Here is a 13519-nt window from a genome sequence, read left to right as displayed (position 1 = left end):
GTGTACCTTTTAAAGAAAGGCTGGCAATGAACATCGTCTAATGGGTTATTGAACACAGTTGGCGAAAACGAGTGAGAGCCGGACTATGCAAGCATGACCGGAGCTTGGAAAACGGCCATCTTCTGGTTAAAAAGTAACCCAGTGCTGCGAACAACCGAGCTGGGTTTGGACTGTGGCCATCCATTGATGAGAAAGTACCCGTCTCTAGGATGTCCACTTAATTCTTGTCTGAGGGAAGTTGTTTGCTTTCCAGCTTACCACGGACGACCTTCAGCCAGGTGTGGATGGTGGTCATGGACCAATGGGGTGCCCAGTGCCCTGCCTGACTCCCTCCTCTCTGGTATCATGTAGATCTGTGTTGTCACCGACAACTCATCTGGATTTCCACATGGGATGTTTGATATCTACATCCAGTGAATGCATTGAGGCATGCAATAGGAGTCCAGGTGACTTGATGGAAGGGAGGAAAAAGCCCATTCTCAGTTATGGTGTCTAGTCATGAATTTATGTGATTTTGGTGTTTCGCAAAGTGCCCGCTCATCTTCTTCTGGCTACTTCTCAGCACTAAAAAGTCAAGTGTTGCAGATCGAGGAAAAAAATGGACTGATGAATAATCTAGGTGAGTACAGATGTTTTAAGACTCTCCAGGTAACGTTGGAAGATGGGCTCTTCATCGTTGCCCATAGATATTGCTCATGGGACCCAGTCCCATTGAGAAGAGGGCAGTGTCGTTCTAGTGGAATGCTCGTCCGACAGATGCCTCCCTGAATCGATGAACACTCAATTCCTTTTTGAAGACTTTAAGGCTGGATTGTTTTTGAAGCCTGGAATCCAGATTGTTCCATATTCTGGGACCCAAACGTTCGATGGTTTTCCTTCCATGTGTATTTGATTGAAGGTGTTTTGTATGATCCGTATTAGCTGGTGAATCTAAGGGCTTGTCCAGGAATATGATGCCGGCCCTTGTATGCAGATGTTGTGACACTTTCCAGCTAATTTTCTAGAGAGAAAGCATTGGGTCTTGAACTTGTTTGGTTCACCGGGAGAAAATAGAGCTTTGCGGGATTGGGCTAATGTGATCTTATTTCTTCAACTAAGGGCGCAGTCTGGCCACTATATTTAGGATCCTACTGAGTTATTGGGTTTCCTTCAGCACAGATAGCATCACACTAGAGCAGCCAGGAAAGGGCTTTTGTGAGCTAGGTTCTTGCTTTCCAGCAAGTAAAGTATTGAATTAATCTTACATCTTAGCTGGAATCTCGTGCTTTTCTGATAGCCTCTATTTGTAATGATAAGTAGAGAACCAAACAGAAGGATTTTACATTTTATCTTATGAGCTGGTGTTGGGGTATTTAAAGCTCCTGAACCAATTGTAAATGGATTTTATGTCACCATCTTCACCTCTGGTGATAATGATTTCTACTTTGTTCAGTTGAATCAAAAGACATTTTCTTCATCCACCTCTCCATGGGAATGGTAAACACAAGGAGATGATGGACGGAGCGCTGAAACTTTTCAGACTCTCACCGCCAGTCACAGATCGAGGTTGAATCCCTCATCGTTCTTTAGCTCACTTCACTACCACCATTCAGACCCATCTATATGCAAATCAGTCTTGACCCTGTGCCTCATGGGAACAGTCCAGCCCGAACTGCCAAGTCAGGTCTTCCCTGAACCGGAACAAGCATCCTGGGACCAGTTTCGGGGTAACACCCCTCATCAGCCAGGCTACGTTGAATCCAGTGGCAAAGTGAGCAAGGGACCCACATCTGGGCATACCCTGCCAACTTAGGGCAAACAAAGCAAACACAAGGAGATGATGGATGGAGCCCTGAAACTTTTCAGACACTCACCCCCAGTCACAGATCTGAGTTGAATCTATCATCATTCTTTAGCATTCTTCGCCACCCCTAGTTCAGACCCAGCTATATGCAAATCAGTCTTGACCCTGTGCCTCATGGGAAAAGTCCAGCCTGAACTGCTAAGCCAGGTCTTCCCTGAACCGTAAACAAGCATCCTAGGACCAGTTTCAGGGTAACAGCCCTCATCAGCCAGGCTAGCTTGAATCCAGTGGCAAAGTGAGCAATGGACCCACGTCTGGGCATACCCTGCCAACTTAGGGCAAGCAAAGCGAACACAAAGAGATGATGGACTGAGCACTGAAACTTTTCAGACACTTGCCCCCAGTCACAGATCTGGGTTGAATCCACCATCATTCTTTAGCCCACTTCGCCACCTCAGTTCAGACCCAGCTATATGCAAATCAGTCTTGACCCTGGACCTCATGGGAACAGTCCAGCCCGAACTGCCAAGCCAGGTCTTCCCTGAACCGGAAACAAGCATCCTGGGACCGGTTTTGGGGTAACACCCCTCATCAGCCAGGCTAGCTTGAATCCAGTGGCAAAGTAAACAAGGGACCCACGTCTGGGCATTCCCTGCTAACTTGGGGCGAACAAAGCAAACACAAGGAGATGGACTGAGCGCTTAGGTCTACAACAAATCTCTATCCTCTGAGGAAAATATCCTCAAAATACTTTTCTCATGTACATTTTTTCTGACTTAAAAGAGCAAGTTTGTGAACCTAAGGACAGTGGGGCAGATTTACAAGAAAGTGACTCAGTGCGTAACGCAAGCCATTTGTCTGTGCCGCACTGAGTCACTTTCAAAGCACAGGGATGCAACATATGTACAACAATATGTTGCATCTATGTGCTTCCTCCTGCGCTGGCTGGCGCACAAACTGCTGCCATGCACTGGCGCAGGCACCCTTGCACCATGGTGCAAGGATGCCTGTGTCGTGGGGAGATTGTTTTTGTTCAGGAAGGGTTCCCTTCCTGCACAAAAACAATCTGAAATGCCGTTTTTTCTACCTCTATGTGTGTTGCAACAGCACACATAGGAGTTGAAAAACTTATTTGTTTCAATGATTGTTTATGTGCAGGAAGGGATCCTTTCCTGTACATAAACAATCATTAGAGGTGATTTTCTCTTCCTATGTGTGCTGCACTGGAAAAGAGGAAAAGAAAATGAGGAGAAATTAATACATTTCTCCTCGTTGTGCCTCCCTACGCCTCCCCTGGGGAGGCGTAGCATTCCCATGCATTTCCAGATTTGCGATTCTTCGTAAATCTGGAAATGTGTCAGGTTCCATGGGTGTTGCGTGGGAACACCCACAGCAACACCCATGGAACACCCCTTTCATGCAAAGTGCTGCGTGCAAAGGGGCCATATTTACAAGGACAGGAAAAGTCACGTAGGGTGGGTTTTCCGGTCCTTGTAAAGATGGAGCAGTAAAATGCATCACCGGTGCGACACAAAAAGTAATGCACCGGTTGCACAAGGGGCTTGTAAATCTGCCCCAAAGTCTTCTGTGGCTATAGAAAGATGTGAAAGTGAAAGTTTGGATCAGCTTTCATTACCTGAAGTTGGACAGGCTTTACAGGTGAACTGAGAAACCACACCTTTTATCACTACTGAAAGCATATTAGATAAAATCGACTATTGTCCTCCTACGTAGAGCTGAGCATGTGCAGGTGTTACAGTAGATTGGGTAGGAGATTCTGTAAGGAACTATGTGGAAGAGGCACCTAGCGCTCCATCAGTCTGTCTCCATACAGTCTCGACATCTTGAATTGGGAGTAGAAGGGATCCGGAATAAGGCGCTGGGAGTTTTCTTAAAATGATGGTATTGTTTAAATCATGCATAAGAAGGCATCATTGATGATGTGGTGAAAGTGAAAATCATCAACAACTCAGGAATGGAACACTGTAAATGTAAATGCAAATTGATACTTGTATAGCGCACTACTCACCCGCAAGGGTCTCAAGGCGCTTGTACGAATACCGCTGTGGAACCCATCCTGGCTTTCCCTGTGAGGCGTCCACTCCTGGGCACCCCCAAGGTGGAGGCCAGGCATCCTTAGCATTGTGGGGGCCGTTGTGGAGATTAAGCAAGCTATTGCCCAGAGTTGCACTCCATGATTGGAATAGGCACCGAGGCGAGAATTATCAGGTCCGTGGAATTTTTGAGCCCAAGACCCACCGAGGCGGGGAATTGAACCCTGGTCCCAGGCTAGACCTCTGCATCAGGGTCTGCCCTCTAATCATTGAGCCACACTTCTCCACACTAGATATGTTCTGCTGAATTTGGCCTTGCCGAAAAGTGTTCTATATCTACTGCAACTTGGGTGATACACAACCTATTAGTAATGGATTGGTGAGTTTATAGTCTTGAAAATGATTTTGCTTACGTAGTCTTTAATGGTGTGGAAAAGAGTTGTATGCAAAGATACCCTTTATATTTGGTGGAGGCTATGTTGCACTGCTTTAAAAAAAAAAAAAGGGAAATGGGGTCCACCCCATCGAAATGACTCAGAACTGCTGGGTTGGCGAGGCTTCTTGTACCCTAGGCAAACATTTAATCCAGGATAGCAAGCGTATTGTTAGGTTCTGCCCCCATTTATCTGGTGATAGAAGAAAGTAGCAACAAACTTGTATCGGCACTCGAATGCTAGTACTCTGATGGATGCTCTTCAGTGTGTTTACATTCACCAGTCCTGTGCAGATTGTTCTAAAGTATTTGGATTTTAAAGACCTTTTTAACTCATGTTTCATGTTGGTGAGATCTTGAAGCCCAGATTTACCTACGCTTTACAAGAGAGCTTGCATGGCACAAGGCGACTCAAACAATGGCGTTGATGAAGTTTCTCAGGCAAAAGGTTGTTCTGGCTGAAGATATCCACAAGCAGTGCTATAAATGCCATTGCGGCGCCTAGAACAAAATCCCGTGGGGCATAATGTGTAGGAGCTATTATTGCGTTGGAACTGCGTTACCTTCCATAAGGGTCAGGCCAACCCCATGCCTAGTAAAGCCACACAAGGTTGCGCGACCTAGCAGTGCCTGGAATAGGAGCACAAATTAAAACGTGCACAAAATGGGACACAGTTTCCGATTTTGTAATGTATAATACTTGTGATAATCGCAAGAAGTACACACAGTTTACCCTTGGGTAATCGTCTGCGCAAAGGCAGTTGTACTTCAGCGTATGCCTCGACTACAAAAGCCACACACGATTCTTACTGATAGCTTTTCCACTAAGGGACAATACCACTTAAGGTACAGCATCACACAAGCACAGCATTATCTGTGTTTGCATGGCCGGTGATGTCAAGCACACACAACCTGATGCATGTATACATACGATGCTGCCAAATTTCTGTCCATGCAAGTCAAGCTCAGCCGATTGTTACACTGCATTGTGCTGCATGAATCTTAGTCAGTCGGCCCCTTTGTATGCTATGGAATAATTTGTTATGTATTGTCATTTGTAATGTGGGTGGGTTGTTGATAATTATGTATTTAATAAGATTGATTTTGTGAATATACTAAAGGCAAAACAAATAAAAGAATTTAATTGAGTGGGGATGGAGACTGGTCATCTCCTGAATGATTCTAAACGTGGTTGGCCGCACCACATGTGTGACATACTCTGACTTGAAAGCACATGTCCTTGATCGTTCAACTAAGGAGTCCCTGTGTCCAAAACCTTTCTTTCCCTACCCAGATAAAAACAGTGACGCACCGTAATCTGCGTGAAGCTCTATAGTGGGGTTAGCATAAGGAACAGTTTTTAGTTTTCAGAATTTACTAATCTCTCAACTCGAGACCTCCCTCACCCTGGCCACTCTTTCATCTCATTGTCTTTATTCTCAACTTTCACTATCATAGGACCTCTGATCGCGCCATCCTCTCCTATATGCCCCCGTCCTCTTCCCACCCGCGTTTCCACGTTTTTGTCAAACTTTCCTTTGTTCTCCTCTTGTCCCCTCTTCCACATACACTGACTGCTCTTTCGCTCCATTTGTCCTATGTCCTCGCCTGAGCCTGTCCTATGTCCTCGCCTGAGCCTGTCCTCCTTTCTCACCCACCTATCAAACAATCAATCAGGGTTTTGTAGAGCGCACCACTCACCCGTTAGGGTCTCAAGGTGCTATTATGCGATACCGCCTTAGCCTCCTGGTACTTACCTCTGTCTTTTTACTGCTCCCTACACTGTTGTTCTCTTCCCCTCGTCCTGTCCTATCTTCAACTTTCCCAGCCCTCTCTTCACCTCATTCTATCATCTATTCCCCTCATCCTGTCCTCTTTTCCACCTTACCCTGTCTTCTCTTCTCCTGACTGTTTCTTCCCTCACTGTTTTATCCACCTGTCAGCGTATCCTTTCTTCTGTTCCGTCTGCCTGTCTTTCCTCACCCTGGTTTCTTTTGCTTATTTTCTACTCATCCTGTCCTTTCTTTCTCTTTCCCTACCATATCTCCCCCTCCTATTTCCTTGTTTGACCCACACCTTATGTCTTTCCCTTGCCAAGGTCTCTTTTCCTCTCACTTTCTATCATATACCCAGTTCTTTCAAACTTTCCTCTTTCTTCCACACCTGGCCGCGCCACTTCTCATATTGTTGTCTGTTCCCCTCCCGTGGAGCACAGCCTGTTTACCATCTATAATGATTGCTTGGTTTCCGTGCTTCCACTGTTTGCTTTTCAAGCACTACTTTTTTTTTTGGGTTCTGCACTTCACGGATGTCCATGTGGTTTCCAGCTGTCTCCCTCATGTACTTCTCTCCCCTGCACTCTGTGTTGCTGTCTGTCGCCCGTGTGCTTCTCCCATCCACCGGTATATTGCACTCGCTTTTGTGTCATCCGCTGTTACTTATTTATTTAGAAAGTTTTATATAGTGTGAACATGACCACCGAGGGTATCAGAGCGCTTTACAGATTATGCAGCAAGGAAGGGTATAGGCAAACATACTTCTTCTCAACCTGCTCTATGTTGTTCTCTCACCCATTGCTTCTCCTCTCCACCCCACCCTATATGTTGTTCCTGTCCCCCCACTGCCCTCCGTATTGCTTCAGCCCACTCATACCCTTCTTCTCTGTTGCCCGTTGCTTCTCCTCCCCACCCATGTACCTATGTTGTTTTGACCCCTCCCCCCATTCTCTGTGTTACTTCTTACCATCTGTCACCCGTTGCTTCTCCTCCCCACCCCCACATTGCTTCCCCAAACCATGCCCTCCACGTTGCCCTACCCGTGTCCTTTCTGTTGAAGCCCCCCATTCACGCCCTGTGTGTTGTCCCCCTCACCCGTGTTTCAAAAAGTGTTTTAGTGCATCTTTTTCTATTTATTTGCTGATCCAGCTCAGAACAACAAATAAAAAGAAAAAAAGGTGGCCACGTCATAGGATTTTTTTATCTTGATTAGCCCATGCTGCCCACAATCGTGGATCCTTTACAGAATGCCTAAAAACCATTGGCAAAGCTAATGTGTCTCAAGGGTGAGACCTGCTGGCTTCACCAATGCTTCTTTCACTTAGTTCTTTCTCCCTCTCACTTTGCTGTCTCCCTTTACACTGTCCTTTCTTGGCCATACAGAATCAGCTGTTGGTGGATCTGGCGGCATGGCTCCTGGTCGGGCCGAAGAGGTTACGGACCGTGGCTGGGCCTGGGTGGTGCTGCTGGCCGTCGTGCTGTCCCAGGGACTGACCCTTGGCTTCCCATCATGTGTTGGCATCTTCTACACGGACATCCAGGCCTCTTTCCAGGCCAGCAACAGCGAGACATCGTGGTTTCCATCCATCGTGACAGCAGTGCTGCACGCGGGGGGTAAGACAGCAGTCTGGAGAGACTCTCTTTTTTACTACTGCACTGCTCTTATAACTCTTTTCCCCATATCATTTCCTCTCTCTAGTCCCCACCACTCCCCTTGTAGCTTCCTTTCTTGCTCCTCTACTCCTCTCTTTCCTTCCTCGTACTCCGCCTTCTTTCTCTCCTCTAGCTATCTCCTGTATCCAATCTCATTCTCTCTCTTCTTCCTCCCACTTCTCTTCCTTTCTCGCCTCAACCTGTCTCCTTTCCCTTCATTCTCTGTTTTCTTCCCCCACTTGTCTTCCTTTCTCGCCTCTAGCTATCTCCTCTATCTAACTACATTCTCTATCTTTTTCCTCCCACTTCTCTTCCGTTCTCGCCTCTTGCTCCCATATACTCCTGTTTTCTCTAAAACTACTTTCTCTCTCCCTCCTTTTCCTCTAGCCGTCCTCTTCCTCTGCCTTTATTCTCTCTCTCCTCTTCCTTTCTCCTCACACATGCTCTCCCTCTCTTCTCTTCTTTCCTTTCCTTCTTTTTTTTCCTGTCTTCCCGTTTTCTCTTCCTCTTCCATTTACCTTCTCTCCTTTCCTCCATGGTTTCCTCTTCCTTTGGCCCCCTCGACTCCTTTTCGTCTACCTCTTCTACATCTTTCCTCTTTTTTCCTCTCTTTTCACTTACTTATTTTCTTGTCTCTTTTCTTTTCCTTTCACTTCTCTCTCTCCCTTGTGCTCTCCTCTCTTCAATACCATTTTCCCATATCTCATCTCACCTTTCCTTAAACTCCTTTCTTTCCTTTTATTCCGCTGTACTCTTCCTTCTTTTTTCTTTTTTTGTATTTTCCCTTACCCTCTCTTTCCTTTCTCAGTGTCCTCCTTCTTTCTCTGCATCCTAACCTTTTCTCTTCACTTACAATTCCTGTGTTGCCATCGGAGCAGGACTAAGACGGATTTGCACATGGCTGTGTCTAATCTGAGGTGATATGGTGGGCAAAAGACAAATGGGTTGGAATGCTATCCTGAGCGACTGCCAGTTGCTAGACTTATTGCATGCATCCTTCAATCACCTTTTCTTTGTTTGATCCTTAAATTGGCTAGAAAATCTCTCTCCGATAGAGATGCTGTAATCTCCTTGTTGGGATGCGAGCAGTCTGTTTCCACAAAATCAGGTATGTCAACAGTCTACAGTGATTGTAAAATCACCAAAGTTGTGTAGGGGGCCAGAGTGTAGGGCCATAAACAGTCAGGAGTGCAGGTCTTGAGAATGTGAGTTGGAGGAGGTCTTGGGCATGAGAGTAGGGTGCAAGCAGTTGAAGTTTCCTCCCCACCAGGCCAGTGTGTGCGTTGCCAGTAAGGTATATTCCTGCAGAGAGTCCCAAAACTCAGTTTGCGGGTATTGGGTGATTAAACACAATGGACAACTATGCCCAGCGTAATTTGCCGTTCATTGCTACATACCTCTCATCTGGACCCACCGTGGCCATCTCCGTCACATATTAGATACCACTTTGGATCCATATAAGAACTCCTTTGTTGTAACACAAGTACGTAGTACTAAAAGGTGCCCTCTCCAAGGGGCGTAAAAACAGGCCCCTGCCGCCCCGCGGGGGGGGGCCCTGCTCCAGGGGCCCCCTCTGTGGAGCCAGCAAGCACTACAGATCCGTCAGGTATTTAGTAATTAAAGGGCTATGCGCATCGCCGTTGTTCATTGCACCAGCACCTCGCCGTGGCCTCTTCATATGGGTGCGCGGTGCGCAAATGTCTCAGCGGCTGCGCGGTCTTCACCCTTAGGATGGGGCTGGTCTGGTGACCATTGACATGCGCATTGTGCAATTAAAAGTGCGCGTGACCTGTGAGCTGAGGCGAGGCATCATAGAGGCCAGAGACGACTGAGAGCCTCAGACCTTAATTTAAATAGTTCTAGCCCCTGGCTAGCCTTGCAGTCTTGCCCTGTCTTCTGCCCCAGGTGAGTCTGTCGGAGCGCACAATACATGTTTACCTAGCCTTGCAGTCTTGCCCTGTCTTCTGCCCCAGGTAAGTCTGTCAGAGCGCACAATACATGTTTACCTCATGCCTGCTCTTTCTCTCTGCCCTGTCCTCTGGGCATTCCTTCCTGCCCTCGCCCTTCTATTCTTGGGTGACAGGCATTTTCCATATGATTCTTGATGTAGAACCTTTCATGTTTTTTGGGGGATGTGCAGTGCGCGGTTTGCTGATTGGTTCTCGTTCTCCCTGCGACAAAACCCATGCGTTTTCCCTGTTAATTTCTGGAGCATCCGATACATAGGGGTAATTTTAGCTCTGGTGCCATGTGTGATAGGAAAAGGAGCACGTAAGGAGTTTGGAAGTCTTTCCAGTGCCTATACTGGCCAGGACTGATACTGGCCATGTCTAATCCAGCCACAGACGGGCAAAGATTTATAGAAATACCTTTTAGTTTAGTCCAAGAAGCCTGGATCTGGGAGCTTGGGAGCTAGCTGATTGCTGGAACTCTTCACGGAACACCCACCACATGTTGCGACTCGGTGCTCACGAACCCTTGCGACCCCGAGCTGCAGCTTCATTGGGTTAAGCCGGCGGCTATCATTAGGCATGTTATAGTTTTACTGAGTAAAATAACCTTTAATCTTCATAATATACCTGTTTCTATATATGTGTGTGTGTGTATGTTTTGGTAGGGGATTTGTGTGCCTTTTTGCCTGAATGCTGTGCATGTGTTTACGCATAAATGCAGTGGTTATATGTGTGCATATGTTTGTGTGTGTAGTGTGTCTCTGTTGATGTATTGTGGGTGATTCTTTTCAATAGCTCCATGGATTCCACTTTACTCAGTGTCGTCACAAGGGACCTAGGTCTTTTTACCTCAGGCCCTGTCCTTTTTTAGACCCAGCTGTTCTGTTACAACTTATTTTTAAATAATAAAACAGAAGGCCTGTTTTTATTTTTTATTTATTTATTTATTTATTTGATATTTATAAAGCGCAACATATACCCTAGGGCGTCTTGGCGCTAAGAAACCAGTTAATTATGATGAGAAACGTGGGAATGGGGAATCATTGATCGAACAACCAGGTTTTTAAGATCTTACGAAAGTGAAAGAGGGAAGGTCTCTGTCTGATGTTTAGGGGTAGAGTGTTCCAGAGCTTTGGGGCTGCCACCAAGAAGCGTCGATCACCCCAGGATACCGTCTTTGTACGAGGAATGACCAATTGGCCGAGAGTGGCTGAACGTAGCGTTCTGCTCGGTTTGTACAATTGCAGCTGCTCTTTCAAAAAGTGAGGTCCTTGATTATTGAGCGCCTTAAAAACGATACAAAGGGACTTGAAATGAATTCTATTTCGAACAGTGAGCCAGTGGTAATCCTTTATGCTTCTTGATATTGATTCATATTTTGTTTTTCCTGAAAGCAGGCGTGCTGCTGCGTTCTGGATAGTTTGTAGTTTGGCTATTACTCTGGATTGAGCGTTAAGAAAGAGGCCGTTGCAGTAATCCAGAGCAGAAAATACTAAGGAAGTGACCAGAGTTTTGATGGCAGACTCCGGGAGAAAAGGTCGAATTTTTCTAATCATCTTTAATTTTAGTTGTGCTGTGGAGACTGTTTTATTAGCGTGATCCATGAAGTGTAAACCTTCATCGAAGATGATACCGAGGTTCCTAACTTTAGCGGTTGGAGTAGGAGGGATATCGAAGGCATCTGGCCACCAACTTGATAGCCAGGCTGGGAGGAGAGGTCCAAATATGACCACCTCAGTTTTATCTGAGTTTAATTTAAGACAATTGGTGGCCATCCATTCTCCTATATCAATGAGTCCCTTCTTATATTTTTCAGCCATTTGATCTCCGTCACCTTTGATAGCCAGTACCAACTGGGTATCGTCGGCATAGGAGGTTAGGCTCATCCCGTGTGCTTTGATGGTTTTAGCAAGGTCCGACACATAAATATTAAAAAGTGTCGGACTAAGGGATGAGCCTTGAGGAACTCCGCAGGGAGATGAGAGTTGTGCCGATTGAAAAGGGCCTAAGATGACAGCCTGCGTTCTTTTGGCTAGGAAGGAGCCAATTAGATTTTTAGCGGAGTGGCAGATACCAATCCTGTCCCATTCCTTTTTGTTGCAGCTAATGTGCAACACCTCTATGTGGTGACAAAGTTAATATTATGAGCTGATCCTTGGAGCAGAGACGCCTGTCAAATGTTTGTGGCCCCCGAATTCACAAAAACGTCTGCGATTCCTACATTTTCCAAAATACCTAAAACCAGAAGATACCTTGCATTAGAGGGAGCATGACACCAAGTTTTAGAGGAGGGTACAACTAAGTATATTAGGAGATTGTGCAGCATTTTAATGAATGTAACAAGCAGTGTTAAAGCGAAGACCTTCGGCCTTTCTGTAGAGTATGTATAAATGAGTGTCCTAAATTATTTGAAGATATAGACATTATGGACTTCAGTTCGGTAATCCTTTTAAAATGGTGAGAAGTGATGTGAGTGAGACATGTTGGTTGAATTAGTTTTAAGAGGAATTACATGGTGCATATGTATGTATTTACCTTATTGGAGAGAGTAAATATTGCTGAAAACCTTAATGATTCTGCAGGCGCTGCGAAGTCCAGAGGCTTCGGGCACTATAGAGGTGCTGAGAATATGTGCCCCTCTTTGCTTGGCACTCTAACAAAGTGCAAGAAGTTTTATGTGAAGGGGCTGGAAGCGGTCCAGAGGTGCAAATAATGTGGGGCCCATAGGCAGGGGAGTGTCTACTTCCAGGGTATAGGTTAGAGGGTTAATGGCAGTAGAAGGATGAAGATCTTAGAGCTGAAAGTTAAAGGCACAGGAGCAGAGGCTGTCTGCTCCTTGGTGGCGGGATTCATAAAGCCTTCTTTGGAAGAGAGCTACGACATCCCCCTTTACAGCGATTTTCAAAATCTATTTTGTCCAGTTTTCCTTCTCCCCCATTATTTGCTTGAAAATCTTGAAACTTTAACCCAGCTATCGTCCTTAATGTGGAATGTTGGTGCATCCCAATTAGGACACCAAATTCCTACTGTGAAAAGTTAGTAGGTCTTGTGCTTCATCCATAAAAGTCTAGTAGCTATCCTAAAAAGTGTTGATACCGCCCCATTTAAGGCGTGGCAGCCCTGCTGATAAGTGTAGCTTGTGTCCTTTTAAACTTTTGTCATCAATGCTCAGAGATGTTGGTGCTATCATATTAGATGTTATTGACACTTATAATGAACGGTTTTAGTACTGGCCGCAAAAAGGGTGGAGGAAAAGGATGCATAACTCCGTCGCATTTAGTGTGTTTCATAGCAAGGGGATAAACCTGCCTCGAGGTCTTCACTAGAAAGTGATCGCACGCTGGGCCTACAGCATGTGGCGAAGAGTACGGATTGTTTCTTTCATTGGTGGTTGAGCCATCTTCATATTTGTTTTGCACTGCTCTACACCCACTCTGCAGTTGGTGTGATCCACGGTTACTTTGGGCAAAATGTTGTTAGAAATTCACCTTTTGCCACATATTTTCATTGACATTTTTTCAAGGGACACCCATCAAGCTCCTGTAAAATTGTATTTGCGTGATTGATTCTCAGCTTTGACAAATGCTGTTGTACCTATGTGCTGTGAAATGTACTATCTGACACTTTCTTTCCCCAAAATGTTCTCATAGAAAGCTCTTAAACCCTGCTGTAAAAGTGTAGCTAAGTTCTGTTCAATTTTCACAAATGTAGCAAACTTAATGTATTTGAGAACATACCAGTTCACTAATTTTACCAAAATGTCCTGGGTTTGACTGGGAGTCACTAGTCAACTGTGCTTGCAAATGTACCTCTTCAGACACATTTCCCAGAATGCCATGGAAACAACCACCCTGTAAAATTCCGTCAAA

General features: G+C 45.6%; 1 protein-coding gene across 5 annotated transcripts in view; it reads left to right on the top strand.

The window, feature by feature from the left end:
• Window positions 1-13519, top strand: part of SLC16A5 (solute carrier family 16 member 5) — a 529473-nt gene that overhangs the window by 289597 nt on the left and 226357 nt on the right. For all 5 annotated transcript variants that reach the window (XM_085617054.1, XM_085617056.1, XM_085617058.1 and 2 more), the window contains one exon: window positions 7429-7659. In XM_085617054.1, coding sequence (XP_085473180.1) covers window positions 7455-7659 — 205 coding nt within the window. In that variant the 5' untranslated portion in view covers window positions 7429-7454. The remainder of the gene's footprint in view (window positions 1-7428; window positions 7660-13519) is intronic.

The sequence above is a fragment of the Triturus cristatus genome, chromosome 7 (genome assembly GCF_964204655.1).
Source record: "Triturus cristatus chromosome 7, aTriCri1.1, whole genome shotgun sequence".
Lineage (NCBI taxonomy): Eukaryota > Metazoa > Chordata > Amphibia > Caudata > Salamandridae > Triturus > Triturus cristatus.
Note: the sequence above shows the minus strand (reverse complement) of the source record. Positions and strands in the feature narration are given on the sequence as shown.